Raw genomic sequence first — 26,789 nt, 5'->3', positions numbered from 1 at the left:
GAGGGCTCAGGGCATCCTTCCAGCCCCACTCTCCAAGGATCCCTTTAGACAAAAACTACCGTTTGCTACAAATGTACCATCAACCTGGAGTAGGAAGGATGTAGCCAAGGGTCACCCATCAACCACAAGGAAGGTCTTAGGGTTCTAATGAGGATGGAACCAATAAAGGCTACAGGAACACAACAGCATCTCTACACGAGCTTCACCTAAAGACTGAGAGGTGTTGACGACGGCTACAAGTTGGAGGAGATCCCACCCCAAAGGAGCATCCTGTGTGTTTGGTAGCCAACAGGAGACTTTTCTCTCAAGGAAGGCTGGTTAGCCAAAAAGATAAGGCCACCAAGGAGCAGGTTCAGCCCCTGCTGGTGGTGATGCTGCCGAGCCACTGCCCTCCCCGTGCCTCAGTTTCCCCAGACATCCTTTATGGGGTGCTTTGAGATGTGAGGATGGAAAGTGTGCTCACATCCTCAGACATTATTTTAAGAAACCAAACAATACAAAGCACCTTACAGAGAACATACACTTATCAATGGATCTTTTGTCGATAGGTTAGAGACACCAGCTGCAAAACCGTATCTTCTGCTGGGCTGAGCTCCTAGGGGTGCCGGTCTCCAAACAGCAGCTCATGATGCATGAACAGGTACCACCTAAGCTGACGCTCCAAAGCAAGCAGGCTGCAGACCCCAAAATCTACTGTGCAACCAGGAGTCTCAGAAATATAACCCAAGGGACAGAGAGAAGGACTAGTAGGAAAACCAGACCCTGAAGCATCTTCCTCTCCCCACCTCTGGTGGCCTAAGATAAACAGGAGGTTTGGGATGGGGACCGGTCAGAAGGTCCCAGAGCATGTTGGGGTTTCCATCAGCAAAAAGTTTTCAAATTAAACAGATGTATTTAAAGAAACTGGTTTATTTAAATTAAATAAACCGACTGTTTAATCCCAGACTCCCTGGAGATGGATTTGCACTGCTCTGTGTGACAGGGATGATTTATGCCCACAAAGTGCACACAAAGTGATGCCAAATAGGGGTGTTATGTCTCTTACCACCAGCAGGAAAAGCAATATGCGAATGTTAGGTCATGGCAAACGCATTCCCCACCCAAGTGATGGGGAAAGGGCAGAAAACGAAGAGCTGGGGAGAGCAGGGTGGGAGCAGAGGTAGATTGAAGCAGAGGAAGGGAGTCTGCAAAACGCCTATAATCAGCCAAGCTAAAACCATCCAGTAAGATATCAAAACAAAGCAGAGGGGAAGAAAAAACAAAATAAAACAAACCAAAAAGTAACATACGGAGAAGCTCTGGGCTCAGTCCTTTGCAAAACCATCCCATCCTTCCGCGCTGTGGTGCGCAGAGCTGCAGGCAGCGCCCTGTCCCGAGCTCCCTGGCCGCTGCTTTTCCTCCCTCCCACCCCTTCGAACCCAGCTCTCTTCCCGCTGCACCAGCCGGGAGACGATGACGTGGAGACCTCCACCGGGGAAGCTTTCTGAGACGGGAGAGCTCCTCCAAGTCTGACGCTGCAAACCCATCGTTCCCTGGGACGCCAAGGATTTCTTCCCCTTCCTTCTATTTTTTCTTTCTAAGTACCCAAAAAAAGTCCAGAAAAAATGAGAATGTGGCAATGTTTTCAGGAGCCAAGAGCAATGCTTGGGGAAAAATTCAAATAAATCAAATCGTCTAAAGGTTTAGGGCTAGTAACAGCAAAAAGAGAGCTCCTTGGTGCAGGAGGGGAGGCGGGAAGCGGAGGTGCTGCCACGGGATAAGAAATGCTTCCTTCTTGTCTGAACTTTTCCTTTCTGTTCAAGCAGGGGTGAAACAAAAAGGAAAGTCGGCTGCAAACTCGATCTGTCCTTAGAGCTACAGTGACACACGGTGCCAGCATCAAAACCCTCTTTTTCCCCCCCTGTGACTTACATCAAACTGAACAGCCCAAAGCTGTGCCTGTTGCTCAAATTTTACAATTTTGGTATTTTATGTTGGCCAGGGGCTCCCTGCCAGCTCCATCCCAGAGCTTTCTCATCACTCTGCTCCCTTCCCAGCCCCATTTTGCAGGGCTGGGGGGGTGGCTGGAAGCATCGCCCTGTTCTGTGGATAACAGCTGGAATGGAATAGAGGGGACAATTTCCTCCTGCTCCAGCCCCTCCTCCTCTGCCAGAGGGTTTTTCTTCCCTCCCCCCCCCCCCCCCCCCCCGCCCCCATGCAGGTCTCCAAAGAGGGCAGTGAGGTTACCCCAAACTTGAACACAACAAGCAGAGATCAAATCATTGCCCCCATCCAGAGGCTACAACCCAACCTTTGGTGCATTGTTATCTGTTCCTTTGTGTTGCCAGCTTGCGTGACTTTATGATTGATCTCACAATAATTGATGTTTTCTTTAAAGGCCCTGTGCTGCAAGGCGAGATTTGGCTTCTAGGAGTCCAAATCAGCAAGGTTTTGCTTGGTGCAGTTAAAGAACCTCCCCCAAACTTCACAAATCCAGCATGAAGATGGCTCTAAACCTTTACAGTCTGGTGGTTCTTCAACATCCTAATCCTACAGGGACCCAAAGCATGTCCCTCGGCATTTCTTAAGTAGCACCCACCATGTGAAACTACTCAAAATAACTTGTTTTTCCCAGTTTTAAGGAGAAGGGATGTCCTTGCTCCCCGGCACAGCTGGGATAGGGCAGCCAAGTTTTTCATCCTCTGATTTTTCAAGTGTGTTTCTTCTCTCCAGCTGCTTTAGAGGAAGAACAAGCTGGGAAACAGCCTGACTGACTGTGCAGGGGGTATCTGTTCCCAGGAGGGGTTTTCAAGAGAAAATTAGCTCATAGGTTGCTCTGGGGGTGGAGGAGGAAGAGAGAGAAGGGAGGCATCGCCGCAGTGCTTGCTCCTGCAGCTGGTGCTGCCCTTGACACAGTCACAAGCCAAAATGTCAGCCCAAACGAGAGGTTTTCAAGCAGATTTTGGACAAGGAAAACACCCTTACTAGAAACTGTTTAGGAGAATCCTTTTGTAGGTGCCCAACCTGAAAACAACCTTAAATATGCTTCTAAAAAAAACCCCAGCCTTGCTCTGTTTTGGACCCAGAGCAAAGTCACATTCAGCCTTGTTTAAAACAGTTTCAGGCAAAACCCTGGATCCAAATTTTAAGGGATTGCCCAGACCCCAAGCGGAGTTGGATTTTGTGTAGCTTAAGCATGTATTTAAAACAAAACATTTTACAGGCATAAAAAGTAGCAAGACAATTTGCATGGCTCTCTACATCAACTTTACGTATACTACATAAATATGTTACATTAAAAATGTATTATATATAAATATCTGCAAAATATATTACAAGGATCAATGAAAGAGTGACATGGCCCCCCAGCATGAAGAACAGAGCATCCTTTTTCCCCCAAATCCCCCTTTTCCTCCCCATCAGTTATATCCCCAGAGTTGTGCCTCAGGAAGGAGGGAATGAGACGAGCCATACCTTTCACAGCCAGGAAAAAAAGGTGTGTCTGAGCTGTAGGTCTTCACCGCATAACCGGAGACCTTCAGGGCAGGAGAAAGCCCTACAGCATGACCAGCCACAGCCCTGCAACAAAGCCAAGGAGGAGGCGATTATTCCCGGGCATCTCTCTGCCAGGCACAATACGGCAGCGTTTCAGCGCCCGCGCTCAATGCTGTCATTGTCCCCTCCAGAGCTGAGGCTCCTGCATGCGGTGGCACGGGGTGAAGCTTCTGCTCCTCTGCAACCTCCCATAAAGCTTTGTCCCACTGCTGGAGAGGACCAGGAGACTGGCTTGCTCCTAGGGCAAGATAACAGACCTAGGGACAGGAGACATCTCAGTTGTGCCTTGCCAACACCATTGCGCTATTGCTTGGTGTGAGGTTCCTGCAGGAAGGAAATAGGATCTTAGATAAAAATACATCATCAGGGGTACAAAGATAATGGGAAGATTGGATTGAGAACAGGTGTTAACAGCACACTGATAAAACAGAGGGATGCTGCCGGTGGTAATTTGCAGGGATCCTTCCAGGGACTTCACATCTGGGTGCTGCATCCAGTGGAGGAGCACACTGAGGAACTGGAGAGGGTCTGGTGGTGGCCACCGAGACGGTCAGGGCTGGAGGATGGGATGCATGAGGGGAGGCTAAGCTGGCTCTGGTCAGACTGGAGAAGAGCAGAGGAGACCTTATTAATAAATACAACTATTAAATGGGAAAGTGGCAAGAAAACAGAGCCAAACTCTTCTCAGAGGCGCTACATTGGCTGCAGCTAGGATGATAGGAAGGCACGAAGGAAAAATCCTGCCTGTCTTTAGAAACACCAGGAGCTGCTGTAAAAAGACCAGTGAAATTTCTTCCCCATCACAGTGGATAGGACAAGGGTGGTCAGGTTGGATTTCAGCAATAAAAACAGCAAAGAGCCCAGAGATGCTACCACAGCAGTACAGTCTGCTTTATTCTTGCTCCTACCTGCCAGCCCTGCCAGTCTGTGGGTTAGGAGCAGGTCCTAAAGCTGCTGGGGTGAAGCTGCAGGGGGATGGCGCCGAGGAACAGCATCCAGGCTTCAGGGGAGAAAGGGGTGAAAAAAACCATGGTCCATAAAGGCAAACGAAGTGTGGAAGAGCTGCTGTGAGGGAGCTGGGCTGCTCCCCAGGGCTGCTGGCAGAGGCAGCACGTGGGAGCCCAGGAGCAGGGGGAGGGAGCAGAAGGGATGTTCAGCCCAGGTTTGAAGCCACGAAGATGTTCATGCTGGCTGACTGCAGACGTTATGGCTTGCTAGCCTCCACAGGTCAAGCTACAGTAATAATTAACAATCAGATACCCAATCAATGAAACATATGAGGTCATCCTCCTCACCCAGAGGAGCAGCCTGACAAGCTCTCTCCCCCAACGGGTACTGGCCGTGGCACCTCAGGCAGGACGATTAATCCACTGGTGTGGGCAGTGACACCAGTCTCCCCGCTCCACCTGATTCAGGGTGCTGTTTTCTCTCTCCAGTCCCCGCTACCATGTCTGGGAGGCATCCACGGGACCACCACAATGTTCAGAAACAAGGCATGCAGCTCGAGTATCCTGCACTTCCAATGAAAATTTACAAGCATTTTTTTGTTTCGTCCCCACCCTATACCTAGTACATCCCAGGTCAGCACATTGCTAGTTGGAATAGTGGGGAGCACTGCACTTGGCTTTTTGGAGTGTTTTCCCAGCAGGGCTCAGTCCCCATCAGCTCCGTGCTGGCTTTGTGTTAGGGAGCCAGGGACATTAACTCATCTCTGCTATCAGCTGGGCTTTGGCTGGATCCACTTAAAAACCACTGAATTCAGCAAAAGCTCCCTAGCTCTTCCTTTCTGGCTTTGGACATGATCAAACATGCCACGGCTGCAAGACCAAAGTCAGTGATCATTGAAAAGGCTGTTCCAGGAGGGCAACTGGATGCCCACCACGAAGGCACATTGCTTTCCATCAGCAAGACTTGCTTCATAGCAAACAGGAGCAGTAACACCCCGCCCCGCCCCCCCGCCCCCCCGAGCTTCAAGGGAAGATCTGCAAATTAATGCAAATTGAAAAAGGCTTTGGCCACTGCAAGGGGACAGCCGCCCTGTCCTTCCCTGCATCCACTGGATCTGGCTCTCAGGGGTCTGCTCCCAACATGGGTTCAATAAAATAATTCTCTCTACAAGAGAAATAATAATTAAAAAATCATATATAAGTATTCACCAAGCTCCACCTGGGTACCAGCATTTTGCCTCCCCTGCCTCCCTTCTTTTTATCACCTCCTCACATCTCTGGCAGCCAGATTGGGGTAAGTAAAATCCAGGAAAACATCCTGTTCCTCCCTCCTTTGGTGCCTGGGGAGTGATAAATTAGGCATCAGGAGGGGGATGTGCCCCTTACTTCACAAGCATCCGGTTGTACCAGTTGCCGCGCACACAATCTGAATTGCAGATGGCTTCTGGCTATTTATGGGGCTGGAGCCACATCCAGGACAAGGGGAATCACAGCTGCTATTGTTGGAAAAAGCTGAGCCTTTTTTTCTTCCCATTTTTGAAGCCTGAGAGCAGGGCTGAGCTTGAGAAACAGGGAGCATGGTGTTGATGCCGGCGTTCTGCCCCAGCCGGTGCTCCTTGTAGCGTGTTCCCCCCATCCAGAGCCAGTCAGGTTTATGGATCAGCATCCCGCACTCTCCAGGGACAACACTGTTGCACACCCAGTCGATGAGGCTGACCCAAATACAGTGCCCAGCAAGGCAGGCACATCCTGGCTCCTGGTCTGGCTGCCAGGGCAGCTTTTATCCTCATGGAGCTGATGGAGCTGGAGACAGCACGATTCCTACAAGCACCTTGGAGCATGAGGTACCAACGGGATGCTCCTCAATACCCTGTGCTAGAAAGAAAACTGTGTCCTCCCCCACAACTTGCTTTCCAGCAGCATCACGGTCAGGGAAAATGAGTCCCCAAGGAGCAGCGTCTTGGCCAAGGGGTGTTGGCACAGGTCCCGCCAGGGTCAATTAGCCCCAGTGAGAGTTATTAGCTGTTGTTGTTATATGGGACCTACCTGTTGTCGGTGTTGGTGGTGCTGGTGGGTGTCTCAGTCAAGCCACGGCAAGGACAAGCCTGTCTCAGTGTGAGGCAGCAACAGCTGGCACGTGACTGTCACCTCAGTGTCCTGTGGGAAAACATGAAAAGGGCATCAGCATCCCTGGGCAGGGACCACATCACCTGGCATCAGACCAATCTCAGCTAGAGCCCCCTGGAAAAAATCCCACAATCCAGAGTGGCTGGATTCCCCAGGTGGGGAAAGCTACCCCCAGCCCACCAAGCCCACCTCCCACGGGCATGCTCCTCATCTGCTCCAGCACAAAGTCAGGTGGCTTCACGTGGCATGCAAGAAGCCAGAGGGGTTTGCACTGCGGCAGGCTGGGGAGCACCAGCGTGTCTCACCCCACAGCTCCACTGCGGAGGAGTGACCCCTGAGTGAGGGCTGACACCCCGACCCCCCTGCAGTAAGGCTCTCGGCCCTGGTTTGAGGCATGCAGGCTGCTGGAAGATTTCCTAGAAGAGGTTTGCTGCATACCAACAGAAACGCAGGTGCTGGATATAGTAGAAAAAAAAAAAAGTTTTTTGCCAGAAAAGCTGGTGGGCTGAGACCCCCCAGCCAGCACTAACACCACTGATACGCTGAACAACCTCTCCAGAAGGTCCTAAATGCATTTAAGGAGCCCAGGCTGGCTTGCAGTAAGGTTTATCTCCCCCAGTAACTACTTCTGACAGCACTTGGGGTGCTGTAGCCACAGCCCTACCCATCCATGCCATCCTCACGCACCAATGGGAGCACATCCCATCGCACTTTTGCACCTGGGATGCTAAATCCCCGTGCTTGCAATCGGAAGCACACACGCAGACTGAGCCAGGCACTGATGGACAAGCAAGAAATCCACTGTTATTCCTACTTCTTTTTTCCCCCTCATTGCTTATTTTATACGCTGGCTGCCCAATTATTTCCCAGGCTGGCTCTGCCCTGCGGTGCCTTTTTGCAATGGCACAAAAGCAAGCTTGAAAATCAGGGCTGCCTCTAAAAGCACTGAGATACCAAGAAAAGCCACGGCAAGGACAAGCCTGTGGACCGTGGGATCATCGGAGAGGGGCGTGATGCTGGAAGGAGCCACAGGCAGATGGGCTTTGGGCTAATTTTGGCTGCTTGGAGCTCTCCTGGAGTGAGGCTCCAGCCTTTCCTGGCTTCCCCCAGGAGGATGTGGGCACCAGCTTCAGGGACTGCCTGCCCTCACGCACCACTGGTCCTTCCCAGGCTGTATCTTGGTGCCGTTGAGTTGGAGCAGAGGTCACCTCTGTGTCTAAAGTCACCAATGCCACTTTTGCCCTTGAAGGGGTATTTCTATTGCCAAAGACCTTGGATGAGCAGGAGGTTGGAAGAAGCGATCAGCTCCTGCCCCAGAAGCCGCGTGTCAGCCCGGATTCAGCAAAAAACACAAAAGCGAGACTGCAAAGCAACTACTTTGAAGTAAAAGTGCTACAGGGGTTTATTGGTTTTTGAGTTCCAAAATACCCTCAATCCCAGCTGGGGAGAGCCCTGGAGGAAGGTTTTATCCCAGCTTTTCCCCGGTGTGGCTCCTCATACCATCCCACGCACCCTTCCCTGTGTGGATAAGCCTTCCTCCTCCAGCTTCTTCCTCTTGCAGGGAGGCAGGGTAAAGTGCTACCGCACTTCCCAAAGCATCTCACAGAGCTGAAATCTGTCCAGTTTTATCCCAGTCTGATGGAACAGTGAAAATACGTATCTATGTATGTGTGCCTCATATATATATATATAAAATCCTTTTTTCTGACATTTCTGCAAGCAACCCAGGAGCAAGCCCATTCTTTCACTTGGGTGTAGCCTGAGATGGAGCAACTGACATCTCAGCCAGACTCAGGGCCATGCCTGGGGAGAGAAATTCATCCCTGTTGTCCCATGGGGCCAGGTGATGAGGCTTTTAATGGCTGTTGGGACACGTAAATAAAACCACACTGGATTGTGTGAGCTTCCTCTTGTCCTTCACCTCACCCACCTTCACCCCAAAATGCTCCAAACCTGTTGGTTGGTATGTTCAGCCCCTTCCTGCCTGGAAGATCTCCTGGGTGGGAGAGAGGGTCCCTCAGGACTGGCATCTTGTATCACAGAAAACCCCGGGGCAGGGATACTCCTGCAGCCTCCCTTTGCCAGTGATCCCTTGATCCCATCGCCAGCCCCACATCGAGCACCAGGAGCTGCTGCTCACAGCTGTGTAGGATCCCAAGTTCAGTGACCGCCACAACTGTGATGCTCAGGACTGTCCCTGCCTGCCCCAGAGATGCCTGCATGGCTGCATCCCCCACGAGCCGGTACCAAAACAACGGATCCAGAAAGGTATTTATGTTTGCAAATGCAATAAAAGAGACATCTCATTTCTGAGGATGCAGAAATGAAACTCATTTCAACAGGTGCTTCACCCACCTGGTTACGAGATTCCATGAGCAGTGTGGCTCCTCCAAAACATCAAACCCTGAGAGGGGCACTGCTGACAGCACCCAAAAACAACTCGCGAGAGAGACTCAACAGCTACATCACCCATTCGGCGGCCAGCCCAGCTCCAGCAACCCACTCCTGGTCCCTCTGCTACCCATTGCCATGCCAGTGGCCACCCCGTCACCTCACATTAGTGCTGGGCATCCAGGCGTTCGCTGCTTTGGTCTGGCAGACACAGCAGCAGCCGCTAAAAGTGGGTCACCCGATATAGGGTGGGTTATTTAGGACTTCCCTACCAGGGAAGGGGGACACAATCAGCTAAATGACTTCTCTCCCCCCCCCCCCCATTTTCCAAGTGCTGGCAGCGTGGCCACACAGCTGAAGCATCGTCCCTTCCTGTTCCCGGGCACCACTCACCTGTCCCAGAGGGATGCTGGAAGGCTGGGCTGGGGGCTGGAAGCCGTGCAGCTCTCGGGGCGTCGGCAGGAGAGCTGGGCATTTCCATCTGACAGCTCCGCAGGTCCCATGCAGTGGCTGGAGACCACCGGACTGAGGTCAGCGCCGTGTCCTGCACCTCCGTGTCTTGCTGCTCGGCAGCGCAGCCCCCCTGCGCTTTCCTGCTGTCATTTCTGCCATCTAGAGGGGATGTTTCCCCATTGCAAATGCATCCCTCAAAACATGATGAAACCCCACAATTCAGAAAAAGAAAATAAAATCAAGTCTATCACTCACCACCACAGGAACAGCCTGGCCACAACGGTTCACACCATCAGGATGGGGAAAGCCAGATGCTGTCAAGCAGGTCCATCCCTGGAAAAGTTTTGGGGAGCATTTTCTTGCTTGTTTAACCAAAGCTAGAACCTCACAACATGAAACTCATGACAACAGAAAGGAGTATTTCAGTCTAATCTAGGAAAAATATATTTATAATGGCTCAAGAGAGGTGAATGATCAAAATAATCATCTTCCTGAATGCAAGCGAGGTACTAAAAGGGTTGCCCAAGGTCTGGTTCTGCTTACTGCTGTCCATAACGTGGAAGATGGAGCTCAGCAAATTAGGAGGTGGCCTGGACCAAGAAGTACTGTAAGCGTACTGGAGCAGAGCAGCTGGGTAAACTGGCGAGATGGGATATGAAGAGGATGAAACCCAGCAGTTGGGTGTAAGGTACAAACCTGCTGTAGTAAGACATGGTTTTGGCGAGAAAATACTGGAGCCTGGCATTGCATGGTCCAGCCGTTGGTGGCCTGCACGACACCAGCTTGATCTGGGTTTGGTGTGGGGGGAGTCAGCTGGAAGCCACCACCTGTGGGATGGCAGCTCTCTCTGATGGATTTGCCATTTGTCCAGGATCAAACACACAGTGCCTGCATCCACCAGGACAACAGGCTCTGGCACAAGTGACCCTGCAAGCGGCTGTGCCACACACAGCTGTTTGCCACAACTGTTCCCTCCCTGCGGCCCAAAACCAGGTTAACCACCTGGTGATGGTTAATGATGGTTAATAACCAGAAGCAACATCCCTCATCTCTCCCCTACACTCACCTTTGGCGAAGGCTGGGGTGCTTTGAACACAGGGGCGCAGTGAGGAACCAGCCCCTCCAAGCAGACTCAGGATACGACCTGCTGGAGGGACCAAAGGGCTCAGAAGTTACATGAAAACATCAATATTAAGGCTGAAGAAAGCTGGGGAAGTGAAGTGCAAAGCATCCTCCCAGCCCTTGTCAGGCAAAGCTCTCCATGTCTCAAGCCAGAGACCAGCACAAGGGACAGTGGCTACACATCAGCTGGATCCCTCCTAGGAAAAGGGATTTATTGCTGCCCTCAAGCACATCAACCAAAAAGGCTGCACAGCTCAGGAAGGAAATCTTAATATAAGAGCATCTAAAAAATCTACCTGCACCTAAACTTGAGTGGAACAACAGGCACGTGAATTACAAGATTGCTGCCAGGATGGCAGAGGAGAAGCTCACCGTACTCTTCCCTCAGAAAAAAAGGCAGCAGATAGATCATATCCCACACAACCATTCCCTTCTCCTCTTGGCTTACTAAACAAACCCATCTGTTCACAAGGACTGTGGTTAGAGCAGCCGAGCTGCACTGACATGCCGCTCTGCCACAGCAACACACCACCACACTGCAGAGGCTGAGGGTGGCAGGCACATATGATCAGAAGCGCCTGGAGGAGCTGTACCCAGATCTGCAAAAGGAAGTGGGAACCAGAGGGACAAGAGGATGCCAACACTTGTGACGTCAGGTGCCGGTAAAGGCAGGAGTCCCTTTGTCTGCAGGTGGAAATGGGGGGGTCACATCAATCTAAACAGCTCCCTGTTATTGAGCAGCATTCACTGGCACAACATGGACCTCCAAAAATACTGCCAGTGAGCTCCTAAGCCATGTGCTGGAGCCACAGCTGCCCAGACAGCTCCTCCACAGCCTCGCAGAACAGCTCTGCCCTTTGGCAGCAGATGCTGTGCAATCGCTTCCAGAGCACCTGCCTGAGGTACAAACCTGGGAGAGCACACGCTGAGTGTGTGGCAAACAGAAACACAAGCGCAACCAGGTTTCATTTTCTTTCCTTTTAATAGAAATATCCTAGAGTAACCAGGGAGGAGGATCAGCCTAAAGGGAATGTCTCTCAGAATAAAATAGTGTGACGTGCTTCAGGAATGATGTGCAAAGTTAAAAGGTCCAAGCAGGCTCAGCTCAGGACTTCCTGGATTTTTGGGTCTTCTTGATTTCCTGCAAGGAGATCAGTAAAATAACTGAGCATCTCCCACTCCTTGGTTACAACGCATAGTTTTCACAGCTTCACAAACGATCATCTCCTCAGCCCAGCTCCACAGCATCATGGGAGCAAGCCCAGAGCTTGCACCCAAACCTTTAGGGACAAGGCAAATTTGACTTAAAAGGCTCTTAAAAAAATAGCACACTCCTTCCATACTGTCCAGGGATGTATTTTTATTTTGCCCCTAATCCAGTATTATGCTGGATCCCTTTCCCACTCTTAGGCCACTTGATTCATCATCACTCACACGTGATCTGTGCTCAGCTACGCCACTCGGCAGCTCAAACCAGATCAAGTATGGATATGAGGTCACATTTCGGTGGTTGCCTATAGACAAACCCTCACCTGCTCAGCCCAGAGGTCATGCCTGCCTGGGGAGCAAGGCAGAAAAGCCCTGAACGACTCACCTCCAGGAGTACCTCCTTCAATTCGGAATAGGCTTTTTCTAAATCATCATTAATAATGACCAAGTCGAAAAGGCCAGGCTCTTTACCTGGGGAAGGAGACAAGGACAGTGGAGTTAAAAAACCACGTTTCTTCCCTGTGTCATCTCCAGTGCGTGCCCAAGATCCTGTGGCATTATAATATTACGATTTCCGCCACTGCTAACGCGCTTCTCTGCCAACTACCCACAAGTAACTGCAGCGGGAAATGATATACAATGGTGCTTAGATCAAACTCAGCTAATGTCCAAAGCCCTGCCACACACATCCCTTGGAGAACACAAGTCAGATATTCATGCAAAAACCAGTTCCTAAATCACCAACGCATCCCCTCTCCCTGCACGCATCACTCAAAGTCCCCTGGACTTACTAAGTTCCAAATCTACACGGGCTGCAGCCAAACGCTTCAGTAAAGTTTCTTCTGTCTCAGTCTTTCGGTCACGTAGTCTTTTTTCCTAAACCCAATGACAAATATATTAAAGAAACGTGTTCAAAATGCTGCACACAGAAACCACCCCCCACCCCACAAAGCCAGCGCTGGCTGCCGTTAACTACTGCCAGCAACCACGGGCACGCGAGGGAACACTGTAAAGGGCAACGGGCCTCATTTAAAGCCCAGAGCAAACCAGAAGCCAAGCTCAGTTTGGGCTCAGGATCTCCTACCCGGAGCTCGGGTTCCCAGTCTCTTATCCCCCTATCCTGTGGTCTGGGGTTTTTTTGCCTGTACTGCTGGGAGACAAAATCTCTCTGTTGGGCTCTGGCACCTGGTGCTGTTGGCTTCCTCCTCCACAAACTCAGCAAGAAATACAGACTAACTGATCTACTGAGAGTGTGAAGGGCGAGCCAGGAGTCATGGTCTTCACTGCCACATACTCCTTGCACAGCCTCAGCAACTTGCGTGTCTGTGTTCACATCCCTCTCTGAATCATGACAGTCATTTAACTTCTGCACACTGCAGTCGTCATTATACAGGGTCCTACAAGATCAGAGGGGTATAGGATTTCTGGTGCTGCAGAGAAACAACCTCCCTCAGTTTAACTTTAATTGCTGGAGCCAAATTTCAGCACAAATATCTCCTTCTCTCCCCAGTATTAAGCATAACTTATGCATTTAAAGGCTGGGCACACTGCAATGGAATCAATAACCCAATACAGGCAAACACATCAAGGTGTGGGAACTGTACAGGAGGGACTCAAAAAAACAGCAGAGGAAGATTTATCCCTGGGAGCCAGAGACTGGGGAGCTGGGCTGGGCAGAGGTAACAGCGTGCTCAGAAATGTCCTCCCCACCTGTTCTACGGCCCTTAAAAACATACAGATGAATCAATGAGGGGGGAACCCCCATCGCTTCAGAGCAAGACGCTGATTACCTCTAACTGCCTAACGGCAAAGGAAGGCGGTCGCTCACCAAGATGTCTATGGACGGAGGCTGCACAGAGATGTAGATGGGGTTCAGGTCTGTCTTCTTGATGTTCTTCACACCCTGGATGTCAATGTCAAGGACGCAGATCTGGTTCTGGGCCTGAACAGCCTGCACTGCACCTTTACTGAGAACAGAGCAAAGAGGGAAGGGGTCAGAGCATACAGCCACAGCAGTGGTGGCTTGGCCTATCCCCCTCCAGCAGCAGGTCTTCACCTCACAGGGTTCCCGTGTCCAAATTGTGGCAGAAGAGAAGAAAGCACCTGCCCTGCTCTTGCTAAACAATTTCTCTTTCCCCAGGTGTCCTCTGGGTTCCCAGGGTGGAGCAGGGACCTGCTGCCTCCTGCTAGGCAGACTGGCAAAACCATGAAAGAAGGTGTGGAAATGGATGTCTGACTATCCCATGGGCAGTGTGGCTTGGGTACAGTCTGTACAGCTCCTGCCTTTGACAAAGACAGGAGCAACCTTCACCAAAGAGCAAAAACACTGAGAACTTTCCTCCTGCAGAGATCCACCAACTTCTGTACCCATGCACTCTCCTGAAGGATGCTCGATGGAGATGCACTTGCCTCAGTCACAAGATGCAAAATCAAGAAAATACATTTTAAGTGGTGGTTCTTGTATGTCATTAAAGATGGTATCTCTTCCCCCAACGTAGGGGAATTTACTGCTGAGATGCTTTGAGTTGATTTCAGCCTCCAACCTCACATGGCCACCACCACAGGCAGAGCACACACAGCATTAATATGCAGAGGGGACCAAAGATGACAGAAACAAACCTGAGCTCATAATTTAATTTGGTTGAAGTATCACATTCCTGCAGTTTTCAAGTTAATTGGCTTAAGATGTCTTTTCAGCACCCACTCTCAGGAAAAGGTACCAAAATCAACCCCACCTACACATCAGGCATCAGAGAGCAGCTGTCTCCTCCACACTGCAGCCAGCTGGATTAAGCAGGACACACGTGAAGGAAGCCTGTCCTACACAGGATGAAGCCAGGGCTTAAAGAGCCTGAACTCAGTTGTCTCCTTGGTGCTGGGTATTTGGAAGATGAGCTGTCAGGTTTCCCTTCTCTCGCCAAACCAGCAATACTGCAAGCATCAAGGCCAGGGCAGGGGATTGTGCTCCTCCATCAGCCTCTGAGGGAACACAGCCAGACCCCTGCAAGGCTGCCCTTAGCTGTGGTGACCGCAGTGAGCGACACATTGAAACAGTTACATTACTGAAATGCAAAATCACCAACTGCTCCTTCAGAGTTTTATACCTACAGCATGTTCAGACTGCCGCGGCCTTATGCTGGCACCTTCCATAAGGAAACCACCCTCAGAAACTTTGCTGTCTCTAAAAAAATCTCAAAAAAGCACATTCAGCTCTTTAAGAAATATAAGCCTTCCTGAAAACCATTTCAGGCAAATTTTTTTAACATAACTAATTCAATATCTCAAGAAACATTTAACTTCCCTCCTTAGCAGGTCCTATACTATAGCACCACAATTTTCTCACAATAATTATGTAAGATATCTGACTTCTAATTAACATTGCAGCTTAATGTTTTATTGATCATCAGCTCCAATGCCGAGGGCAATGCTATTTTAAAATCCACCTAACTCTTTAACCCCAGTCAAGGGTGCCATGCAATTTATCTGTTTGTAAGCAGCCACTTTACCAAAGCAGCACACATACTTATTTCACACCAGCCAATACAGTTATGGCTTCTGCTCCTGAATTCACTGTGTTCAGACCATCAGGTAACACAGGGACAATGAGAGTAGCCTCCGTTCTGCCCACTACTCTCTGCAAGCACTTGCAAAATATTAAGGAGTACAGTCTGTGAAAATCACCCCTGTGCAAGAAAAGCATTAAGCATATGAACTACTTCAGCGGCCCTCAAACACCGGAGGCTATAAAGAATCTCATGACACAATGAGGATTTAACTCTCTGCAGAAGTTAATTTTGCCATCTTAAGAAAGCTGACACGGACCCTGCTGTAAAAATGAAACGCTTTGCTTATGGCAAGAATCTGTGTGTTTGGGGGAAAGCAGTGTCGCTATGTTTAAATATTTTTTTCCTTCACCATCATCTCAGGTCCCAGCGCCACCTGGGTTCAGCAGCGACAGCACCTGAACTGCATACCTCGTCCCGTACATATTTCCAGAGAACTCTGCATGCTCGATGAATTCACCAGCATCAATTTCTTTCTGCATTTCCTCTCTGGTCACAAAGTGGTAATCTGGATAGGGAAAACAGGAAAAATAGCCAGAAATTAACAGTGTTGAATGTACAGTTCATGATCAAAATGACACCCATGGGTGCTTAGGGGAGAAGCACCTTAAAATCTGCTTTGGACAACATTGGCAGACTGCAGATATCTACTTCCTAATTACTGTGTACAGCAACCCCTCTCCACACCGATAGCCCAGACACCTGCTCAAAATGTTTTGGAGCTTTCTGTGTGGCCAAAAATGCTGCCGTACCCACTTTTTCATACCCTTTCTGGTGCAGTGGGAAACTCCTCCCACTCCCCACAGGTGTGGAACACATTACAGCAGGACTACCAAGGCCCTTAATTTGAAAGCATTAAAGACTAGAATGGGACATGAGAGAGAGAGAGGGAGATAAAAGGGAACATCAAAATGAAATGAAGAAGAATGTTTATCTGTTGTTAAAATACCTCCCTTTCACCTCAGTGTGAAAACTGCCATTGGAAATTAAGAACAAACCTCATTTGATTCCTTCCAAAATATCCAAACAAACCACAAAACAAAAGAGCAGCTGGCCAGAAGCTGTTAATACAGATAAAGGCATCTCATTAAGTAGCTGCATTTCCCAAAGCAGTGTGCGTTTGAGGTACCTCACCAGAGCTACCTGGCACTTCAGATAATCAAGCCACTCAATGCCCAGGTATGGCCCAGGGCCCTTAAACCAAGAGCCCTGCTTTGAAAATCTCAGCCAGCAAGTCACAGGGACGGTGTCTAGAAAAGAAAACTGGCAGCACATGCTCTGCCTCTGTTTACATTTCACTGCTTAATTAAATTTTGGGTTTGTTCCACCAAGTCCATCCAGCTCCGTTATCTTCTTTACGATGCATGGCACTCTGAAGCACAAAAGTATGTGTATGTATGCAGATTTATATACATATACACATACATGCTTTCAAGTATGTCATTACTGAATGTCTGCCTAAGGAAATGCACCCTATAAACACAGGATTAACTTATCTGCTAAAGGGGATTTGTGCATGCCCTTCACATAAGAACTTTAAATTTTTCAGAGGAATTATTTGCAGAGTCCGATGAGACAGGCTCAACTGCAACACTCTCACCTTTGCCATTTTCTTCCCCAGGTCTTGGCTGCCTTGTGGTATCTGTAAGCAAAAAAACAGCCTTGTAAATTTTGTAGATGACCCAAGGAAGTAATAGTATCAAAGAAATAAAAGCACATATGCAGCAGATTAACGCAATCACGCAGTAAACTGATCCTCTGTTTAAAATGATCAAAGCTTCCAGAATCAGCTAGTGTCTAACACATGATGGCATGCAGGATTGGTCTTTAATCCAAGAATCCTAGATCATCTGAAAACAATCAATTAAGATTGTTAGAGGCTGAGCAGCCAGTCTGGGATTTACAAGGCTGGGCTTAAGTTTTCAGCTCTGGTACAGACTTCCTGTGTAACCCCAGACACGTTATTCAGACCTCTGCCTCAGTTCAGGGGAATTAGCAGTGCCCTACTTCACAGAGTTATCTTCATTTCAAAAGACCATGCAGCACCTACACAGGTGCTTAAAATAGCCAGATTTAATGAATAAGGGCACACACCTGCATGAGGTAGGTGAATAAATCAGACAGCCTTCGAACCCTGCAGGAAGTTAAAGACATGCTCTGCAAACCAAAAAGGAGCTGACGATCATCACGGAGGGCAAAGCCAATTATTTCATTTGGGACTGGCAGGAGTTAACCTAACCACAACAAGGTTCTGATCACCTGTAAGTTTTTATAAAGCATCATTTGCTAAAGTCTAAGAGGCCTATGGAAATTTAAGAAAAAAACATCTACTAAGATGCAACCTTGGGGAAAATCATAACATTTAGTTTGGAGTGAGATGAGAGGTTCAGTTGAATCAAGAGCATAGGATGGAACAAAAGGAAAGATAATTTTTTTTTCATCTCCAGTAACCTTAATTTTTTAAGCATCCAGTATTTGCTTTTTCATTGTGGAATGAATCCAGATCTCAAAGCAAGGATTTCACCTGCAGTATCCAAAGCATTAGGACAGTAAAAAACATTTTGGTGATATACTTAAAAGCATTTTGCAGAGCTCCAAGGAAAATCAGGCCAATGCATGGTGGACACAGCCCAGACTCTGAGGGTGACCTTTAAAGTCACTCAAGAAAAAGGAAACAAAATTAGTATTGTAGCAGGCAAGCTGCCCAAAGAAAATTCCTTGCACTTAACTCTGTTGTGGACACAGGAGGATTTCAGCACTGCCTGAAGCCCAGCATGAGCAAACTGAGCCAGCTGGCCAGGGGTTATCTTCACATTACAGGGAACCATCCCAGGTAGAAAAAAAAAAAAGCACCCTTGGCCAGTCCTTCGTGGCCAACATAGAAGTAGTCAACAAACCACCAGAGCAAAGGCAGGAGGAGGAATGCATGCAGGTGATGAGGCAAACTGTTTCACTGACTGACACAGTAATGAAATGGGCTTCACAAAACTCTTTAATTTTAAAATCTGAGGCTCTGGTGTGCAGCCCCGGGGCTATTAAAATCCTTCTCAGCTCCCACAGGTGGATGGAAAGACTTGGCTTTTGAAGTACAGCTGCGTGGGAGATTTTGTTACTTTCAGGGTCAAGAATCACTCAGGAATATCTCATTACTTCTCTGAGCTGTGTTTAGAGGTACAAATCTTAAGACTTGCCACTCAGTACCAGTAGCAAACGGTATCTTGACTTATTTAAACATCCCAAAGAGCCCACAGACAGATTAGGACACAGACAAGCCATGGAAGCCCATTACTTGGGGCAAGAATACAGCTACAGAAGCAGGCTCTGAGCTAGCAGTCCTGAACTCCTCCCACTGCCCTTCCCCAGAGACATATGGATACTCACGGGAGACGCTGAAGCCGAAGATGTTCTCATAATCTTTGAGCAACTTCTTTAACAAAGTGCTCTTCCCTGCACCCGACGGGCCACTCAGAACCACTGGTCTCGGGCCCTGCATGGCTAGAGAGACAGAAAAATACGGATCTGGTTAGAAACACCCATGAAAAAACAGCTATGGATTCCCAGGGGTGCTCAGCCCCACAAAACAAGCATCTATTCTTTACCCTCGGATACAAGTTTCTGCAGGCAAATCTGAAATTAAATGCAATGACAAGCCTAGGGCTGATAAAAATTAACTGGGGGTGCAGGAAATACCAGGGAAATTCAAACAATTGTTAAATTAGCAAACTGTCAGCAAACAGCGAGAGCTGTCACCTCAGCACCGCTGCAAAAGATCTGCATTAGGAGCCCTGAGGAATCAGATTATAGTTTTGGAAAGCAGACAGCAGAGGCCACCAGCAAGGCAGCAGGACAGCTTCACCTTGCCCTGCTGCTGGCCCCAATGCTTACGTGGGGAACAAATACCTCAGACAAATAGAGGACATTATCACTGCAGCATGAACACTCATTCTCAAGGGACATGTTCTCAAGGGACCAAGGTTAAACTCATAGGACACAAACCCAAAGGAGGAGGAAACTGGGCTCCAGCTGCCACTAAACTGGGATAACTCAAGACAGATCTGTCCTAGCTCTGTTTTCTGTCACCAGGGTTGGGACAGAGAACTAGGGAATCCTAGGGAAAAATTTCCCTAACAGAAGGAAAATGCTGTCTATGCCTGGTGGCATCTGGGAGCATCATGGGACATCCACACATGCTGAGCAATGCCAGCTTAATACTTGCCCTTACTGACAAAGGTATAGTCAGAGCCACTTGCCTCTCACAGGGAGAGGCCTCAAGGACAGTTTGCAGGAGATGCTGGCAAGAAAACAGGGCAGCAGTCAGCCAGTGTTATCCACGTGCAGTGCCAAGCAAGGGATAGGATGCCCACGAGACCACCACAGCTCTTGTGTTGCCCATTTGCATCCTAACAAGTACAACTACAAGCCTATGATGGACAGTTAAATATTTCCTGTCATTCCTGTGACAAATATCCACACACAAAGCCTTTATTTACCATAAGCAAACAACGCACTGAAGTCTGGACCCAGAAGCCCAGCATGTCCTCCACCACTAAACCCCAAAGCCTTGCAACAGTGGTCTGAACACGGGTGTGATCTGGGACACAAACTTGTTTTGGGGTTTATTTCCATATTTCCTGGAGCACTAGCTCCAGCTCAAGGTGTCTCCTGGCAACAGAGAAGGGGTTGTTTCCTCGTACAGGAAAAAAAAAAAGGCAGCCTAGGGCCACACAGACCTTTCTGCAGTTGTTTCTTCAGCCAGAAAGAAAAAAATACGGGTGTTTTCATATGCCTGCCTCTCTGGAGAGGAAGAAAGGTTAATTATCAACATGTGAATAAAGAAGAAAATCCTGTACAACAGGGCAGGGGGTATCACTGGGGAGCCTCATCCATCAACAGAAATTCAGCAGCTTCTAAACCAGAGGTGATGACAAGAGCGGGACAAACCAAACAAACCTACTCTTCCTATTTAAAAACAGTTACTTTCTGCAAGCAGTAAAGCCTCTGGAAATGCATATTTTTTTTAACCTCATAGTCTGGGTGTGGCCTCAGGAGCAATCAGCCAACAGACAGTATAACACCTTTCCATTTTAAATTAGATCATAGCAATGTCACTCCGACCTTACAAAGCACTTTTTAAACAGCCTTAAGCCAAATGCCATCTCTTACAAAATCAGCCGTGCATCGTGCAGCAGGCTAATCTAGCCGGGCTGCCTCCCTGACCCCAGCCTGCGTGACTGGATACCTCCTTATCCCTAAATCCCTCCTGCAGAGCTCCGTGATCACGCAGACATCTATCAGGCAGTACTACAGCTAACAAATTATGAGTTTTCCCTCAGTTCCCCTAGGATCCTTTATACTTGCTTGACCAAGCTTATCCAAGCCCGTACAAAGGATAAACACCACAAAGTCTAAGTAGATGCCAGCATCAGCTAACATGGCATAAAACCACTCACGTTCAACCACCACCCAAAAGGAAACTTTTTTTTTTTTTTTTGCTGTTATGACCTCCAGGTGCTGCAGCCCCAGAGATCCACCAGATCAGACATTCTTCAGAGCCCTCGGAGGACCAGTCCCATCACATGTGCACGGCCACATTGCTGGATTAGGCTCCATCATCCAAAAAAAACAGCGAGGACACTAGAAAGTCCTCTTAGGGACCTGTCCTGCCTTTCCCTTAGTCCTTGAGCTTTGATAATTTCCAAATAACACAGGGTTTGCTGATATGTTCAATACCGAGAAGAAAGCACGCCCTCCTGCACCTCCTCACCAGTGAAATGCTGTTTAGCACTTGCGGCAAGGAAGCAGAAAAGCCCTTGCCAAGTTGTCCAAAGCATCTCCCTTTCTCCTGCACCCGCCAGTTCCTCTTGCCCACAGAAATAAACCAGGTGAGCCCTAACCATTGTTTGCAAACCACGCCAGAGGAGAAAGAGGAGCTACACAAAGTTCAGCACCCCCCAGTCATCCCAGCACACTTCAACAGGATCATAGAAACATGGTCTTTTGTTGGAAACATGGTCAAGGTTGGAAAAGACCTTTAAGATCATCAAATCCAACTGTTAACCCAGCACTGCCAAGCCCACCCCACCACTAAACCATGTCCCTAACCACCACATCTGCCTCCAGGGATGGTGATTCCACCACCTCCCTGGGCAGCCTGTTCCAGTGCTTGACAACCCCTTCATTGAAGAAATTTTTCCTAATATCCAAACTAAACCTTTCCTGGTGCAACTTGAGGCCATTTCCTCTCATCCTATCGCTTGTCATCTGGGAGAAGAGACTGACCCCCAGCTTGCTACAAACTCCTCTCAGGTAGTTGTAGAGAGCAAGAGGGTCCCCCTGAGCCTCCTGTTCTCCAGGCTAAACACCCCCAGTTATTTACCAACACGTTCACAACAAGCCTGCTCTCAAACACTACTCTTTCATCACATGCTGGCTTCCTCAGCTGCCACTGAAAGCCTCCGCCCGTGACATCTGGATGCCCGCACAGACTGTGTCCCGGTGTTCCACAGTTTCCCCTCTACCATGATCCAGCTGTGCCAACAGGTTCCACATGCACAAGTTCCGGCCCCTGCCTGCAGATCCCAGCCAGGATGCTCACATCCCAGCTGGAGGGAAAAGAGCTTTGCTCTCTTCCCCTTCAAAATTTCATCTGCGCTTTACCAGGCACCAATAGGAAAAGGAGAATTTAAAGCTGCTGAAATAACTTATAATCACTTCATTCCACCCTGGACAAAGTCGGAAGGGGTAAGAGGAATGGGCAGAATGCTGGATGGGAGCAAGCTCCAACGCATCCTTACCTTTTGCTTTTACTTCCTTTCAGCCAAGCTATATAAAGTCCAGCTCCTCACAGCAGCGACAGCTGACAACACGAGTGAGCCGGTAGGAAGCTGGGCTATTTGTGAGCTGCCTAAAGCCTTAATTACTGAGCCGTAATTTTAAAATGGCCAATGAAAATCATCCAATGGTCTTTAATCTGCTCTCGTGGTTTCTTCTCTGCTCCCTGCTCTCCCCAGCCAGTAAAGCTGCAGTCAAACATCCCTAACAGGCTGACTGGTGCTGGCACGTGCCAGCCTGGTGCTTTGGCAAACGGCACAACCTGTCTCTGCAGCCACTGCTTCGCCTCAGGTCAACTATTAGGCTACTTATCCACCACAAAGACGACAGGGTGGTCCCTTCTCTTGCCCACGTGGATCTGCACCCAAGCCTCCACGGATCACATCCCACAAGCTCTGTGGTGGGACCCTTCAGGGTTTGTGCCACCCTGGCTGGGTGCTGCTGCTGCTTTTCTGCCTGAAAAAGCATTGGTGGGGCATCAGGGCAAGATGGAGATGCCTTACTCCCTTCCCCCCCCCCCCCAAATACTCGGAACTAAAGTAAGAAAAGACACGCAGGTTGCCACCACAGGTCTCACTTCTTTGGGAAACAAGCTAAAAATAAACCAAGAGGCCTGCAGATACTTCCTCTTGCTTCCGTCCAAATGTGTCCCTTCTCCTTTGCTGGAGAGCTGCAGAGGAAAACAAAACTTGTAAGGGAAAAAAAAAAAAAAAGCCATTTCCACTACCAGATGCAGGGGCTGGGCCCTCGTGAGTGGTAGACAGCAAACACCCAGCTGGCATACTGGGAATCTGTGCCAACGCAGTGCAAAAAAACAGCTTCCACAGAGCATTTTTAGAAGGCGCCCACTACCTGGCATGGTGTGGGATTTTGGGGGTGGCTGCTCAGGGTTGGAGGGGGGAAGGAAGAACATGTCCTGGGAGCATGAACAGAGATGATCACTGCCTCAAGCCGTGAGCAGCACAGACGTGGGAGCAGGTGCCCTCACCTCCACCAGATTTAGTTAAACATACACCCTGACCCCGAGGAATCACTCCTAACAACGAGCCAGTCTGCACACTGATATTACAGCCCTCACCAGGCTTCTCTCTGTGCTCCCCCAGCCCTGTCAAACACAGATCCTCTCCCTCTGGCAACACGAAGCCCTCAAAAACCACAAGTAAAGCACACAAAAAAAGCCTGAGAAACCAGATCTGGCGGATACAGATCTCCTGTTTTGTTCCCAGCCCAGCAAGACACCCATGTGTCACATTTTCAAACTGCCTGCAACAGTAACATTATAAGTACATACTTATTTTGAGCAGAAGCTCATTTTTTTTTCTCCCTTGCTCTGATTTTGGCATTTTCAGAGCAGCCAATCCGCAAACACCTAGCCCAGAGCATCTCTCACTTCCACTGGGTTACTCCTAAAATGGTTTTGGATCCAGCCAAACCACCACGTATCACCAAAACCACAGTGGCCCGGAGTCAACCAGCCAGATATTTGGGGAGGTGTCACACCTGGGACAGAGGACAAACAGCCACATAAACCCTGCTGGGCTGCAAAAAAGACAAGGTGCTCACTGAAGGAGGATGCAGGAGATTGCCAGTAGGGTGAGGAACATTTCTTGGTCTGCTCCTGTCTGCTAAATTTGCCCTGGATTTTAACTGGGAGGTGGCAATGCAACCAGTAAAGCAAAGGACAGACACCACAAGAGTTAAAGAAAGTTAATGCTGATTAGCAGAGGCTTTACAGAGAAGGTAAACCCCCCTTACAGAGTACAAAAGAAGATTAAAGGACAGTTTCCCTGCAGCCCCAAGAAAGGTCTCACAGATTAGGATTATAATCCTATTCCCTATTTTTAGCAGGTTCCTTATAAAGCCACCACTCCCACCTTTCTGTTTAGGGATGCTTTCCGAAAACCCAGCGTGGCCAGCTGCAGCAACACAAGGCAATTTAGTATTATCTGAGAACAGGCAAACACTTAACAAACATCTCTACGTCTGCAAGGAGCAGGATGTCCCTCAGGACAGCTGGGCTCAGAGGTCCTAGCTTGACAGCCAGTGGGTTGCTTAAATAAAGGGAATTATTTGCAGTACTGAAACAGATGCAGAGCATCCCCACTGCATTAAGCAGAGCTGGCAGGAACACTCAGCCACCTTCTCCCTGCAAACAATTACCTAAAAAGCATTAATTAGACCCTCCACTGATTTGCACTGCCCTCTTTGCAGGGAACAATGATGCGGCTGAAGGAACAAGAACCGCTTGCTCAAGGTCACTGCAGAAATCATCTAGGGCCAGGCCACAGATGAAGCCAAGAGCCACTCCAAGACTGTGTCCTACTGCAAAACTGGACCAATTTAACCAACCCACTGGCCAGCTTACCCACCTGGGTAAATTTCTACAGGGGGGGAAGCTCAGGCAAGTGTGGTTTTGCCATTTGCTTTCCCACATGTACATTGGGTTTCACCACACAGAGATTTATTCTTGGATACCTGAAGGGTGCTTACCCCAAAGCCCGGTGTTACCTCACCATCTTGCACGGTACCCACAAACCCCAGCCGGTACGGCGCACAAATCCTTGTTCAGATTATCTAAGCAGGGAGGGGGGACTGGACATCTCAAGAGCCACCACCAAGCAGCGCTACGATGGGGACCTGGTGTGGCTAGAGAGAAGGGACACCACCAACCCAGGGACAGCCCGGTGGGGTTCAAGTCTGTCCCACTGCCACCGCATGCGGACAGAGTGGCACATGCAGTACTCAGAGGGGTGATGGAGGAGCTCAGCACCCCCAGGCCTGCTGGGGCTCAGCTCCCTCCTCCAGCCAGGGGCCTCTGTGGCAGGCACAGCACCCCCAGACTAGCACCCTGCATGAGGGACTCTGCAGCCTTGGCCCCCTTCAGCCGAGGGACCCCCCTCAGGGGGTTCCAGCCACCCTCAGCCAAGGGACCCCCCTCAGCTGAGGGCCCCCCCCAGAGGTTCGGTGTCCTGGCCTCCCTCAACCGAGGCACCCCTTCAGAGGGTTCCAGCCCCCCTCAGCCAAGGAACCCCTCAGGCTCAGCACCCCCGCCCCCCCTCAGCAGAGGGACCCCAAAGGCACAGCACCCCGCCCCCCTCAGCCAAGGCCCCCCCCACAGGGGGTTCCAGTCCCCCCCAGCCGAGGGCTCCCCCCCGGCACTCGGCGCCCCGGGCGGCCGGGCTCCCCCCGGGCCGGGCCCTCAGGGCAGGCGGGAGCTCCGCACCCCGCGGCCGCCCGGCCCCGCGCTCACCCGCCGCCCGGGCGATGGCGCCGCGCAGCCGCCGCCAGCTCATGGGGGTGGGGGGGCGGGGGGCGTGTGTGAGGGGGTGCCGATCCCAGCAGCCCCCGCGCTCCCGCCGCGCGCCCTGACGTCACCGGAGGGCGCTGACACGTGAGCGGAGGGCGGCGGGACAGCCCACGAGCGCGACCGGGCGGGGGGGGCGAGCGGTCAGTGCGGGGCGGGGGGGGGGGCGCACTCGTGATGGTGGCTGCGGGGGCGGCACCGGCAGGTCTGGGCCAGGCCGCGGCGGGGAGCGGGGGCGCGTTGGGCCGAACCACAGCGCGGTGGGGAGAGCCGATGGGGGCGTCACCCTGCGCTGAACCACTGCGGGGAGCGGGGCGGGAGCTGTCTTGGGCCGAACCACGATGGGGGTGGGGGGAGCCATTGTGGGGGTGAACCATGGCGCGGGCGGGGGGAGTAATCCTGGGGCTGAACCATGACGCGGGCGGGGGGAGCCGTTATGGGGCCGAGCCATGGCAGAGGGAGCCATCATGGGGCTGATACGTGATGGAGGGGGGCCCTGAGGGGGTTGTGCTGCGAGGGGGACATGGGACCATCGTTTCATGGGCAGCCCAGGAGAGCTCCGTGTCCCCCAGGAGGCTGCCGCACCTCGTGCTCCACCTGCCAGGGGCCTACACGGAGGATCTGCCCTTGCTCACCTGCGCCGAGATGGCAGCCGCCAGCCAGGCACTGAGGTGAGCATGGTGGCAGCGGCCATGAGGCCCCAGGAGGGCAGCTGGCTCCTTCTGCAGGAGCCTCCATGGGGCCAGATTTCTTGAGGTGATGGAGGTTGGTGTTCTCCATCCTGTCACCCGCCACGGCGACATCTCCCTGACTGATGCTGTCCCCTTTGCCTTCCCGCCAGCGCCCTGCGCCTCGCTGCTGGCCCCAGGCTGCTGCCGGGGCTCGCCACCTCCTGCCGCCACAACTCCAACCGCACCTCGGTCTCCCACCTCCGCAGGCAGCTCTACGGCCGGCTCTATCCTGTCCTCCTGGTCAAGACTGACGGTTCCACCATCCACCTGCGCTACAAAGAGCCAAAGAAGATCCTCATGGTAAGGCAGGAGGGGAGGGAAGAGGGGGGAGGCTGGGGGTGAGGCGAGGCCCTGAGGGTTTCACGCCGATCCCCTCAGCTGCCCCTGGACAGCAGCACGCTGCCCGAGGCGGAGCGCAAGGCCCGGCTGCGGAGGCAGTTCCCCAGCAGGGCGAAGGCCAAGCCAGAGGAGACCTTTGAGGCCATCGACATGGAAACCTATAAGCGGTTCTGGAAGAAGTGAGGGTCTGAAATAAAAAAAGAAATAAAGCTGGGAAACGAGTCGTCGTGGTGCGCTT

At 50.6% G+C, this 26,789-nt stretch overlaps 3 protein-coding genes across 11 annotated transcripts in view; 1 reads left to right on the top strand and 2 right to left on the bottom strand.

Moving 5' to 3' along the window:
* Positions 1 to 6,543, bottom strand: part of GJC2 (gap junction protein gamma 2) — a 35,330-nt gene extending 28,787 nt beyond the window's left edge. The window contains exons 1-2 of one of the 4 annotated variants that reach the window (XM_080383743.1): positions 6,528 to 6,543; positions 3,454 to 3,558 (exon numbers count right to left, since the gene is read on the bottom strand). The gene's annotated coding sequence lies outside the window, so the exon portion shown is untranslated. Of the gene's footprint in view, positions 1 to 1,274; positions 2,154 to 3,453; positions 4,423 to 6,527 lie in introns of those variants that run through there. The other 3 variants (XM_080383742.1, XM_080383744.1, XM_080383740.1) reach the window with 3 other exon arrangements.
* Positions 6,544 to 11,537: 4,994 nt separating this feature from the next.
* Positions 11,538 to 25,564, bottom strand: GUK1 (guanylate kinase 1). Of its 3 annotated transcripts, none has more exons than XM_080383768.1 (8): positions 25,428 to 25,564; positions 18,728 to 18,841; positions 16,947 to 16,988; positions 15,758 to 15,854; positions 13,612 to 13,750; positions 12,575 to 12,659; positions 12,169 to 12,254; positions 11,538 to 11,715 (listed from the first exon to the last, which is right to left on the bottom strand). In XM_080383768.1, the coding sequence occupies exons 1-8, from the start codon at positions 25,468 to 25,470 to the stop codon at positions 11,680 to 11,682; spliced, it is 642 nt and encodes a 213-aa protein (XP_080239894.1). In that variant the 5' UTR covers positions 25,471 to 25,564; the 3' UTR covers positions 11,538 to 11,679. The 3 variants fall into 3 exon arrangements, with proteins under 3 accessions (XP_080239894.1, XP_080239895.1, XP_080239893.1); XM_080383769.1 differs by lacking the exon at positions 25,428 to 25,564 and adding an exon at positions 22,141 to 22,687; XM_080383767.1 differs by lacking the exon at positions 25,428 to 25,564 and adding an exon at positions 20,077 to 22,090.
* Positions 25,557 to 26,772, top strand: MRPL55 (mitochondrial ribosomal protein L55). Of its 4 annotated transcripts, none has more exons than XM_080383776.1 (4): positions 25,557 to 25,628; positions 26,057 to 26,152; positions 26,323 to 26,512; positions 26,591 to 26,772. In XM_080383776.1, exons 2-4 carry the CDS (start codon positions 26,127 to 26,129, stop codon positions 26,732 to 26,734), a joined length of 360 nt encoding a protein of 119 aa, XP_080239902.1. In that variant the 5' UTR covers positions 25,557 to 25,628; positions 26,057 to 26,126; the 3' UTR covers positions 26,735 to 26,772. The 4 variants fall into 4 exon arrangements, with proteins under 4 accessions (XP_080239902.1, XP_080239900.1, XP_080239901.1 ...); XM_080383774.1 differs by having other exon boundaries at positions 25,595 to 25,628; positions 26,054 to 26,152; XM_080383775.1 differs by having other exon boundaries at positions 25,600 to 25,624; positions 26,054 to 26,152.
* Positions 26,773 to 26,789: the final 17 nt, after the last annotated feature.

Source organism: Falco punctatus (assembly GCF_963210335.1).
Source record: "Falco punctatus genome assembly, chromosome: 4".
NCBI classification, from domain to species: Eukaryota; Metazoa; Chordata; class Aves; order Falconiformes; family Falconidae; genus Falco; species Falco punctatus.
The sequence above is the reverse complement of the archived record's forward strand: the minus strand, read 5'-3'. Positions and strand labels throughout refer to the sequence as shown.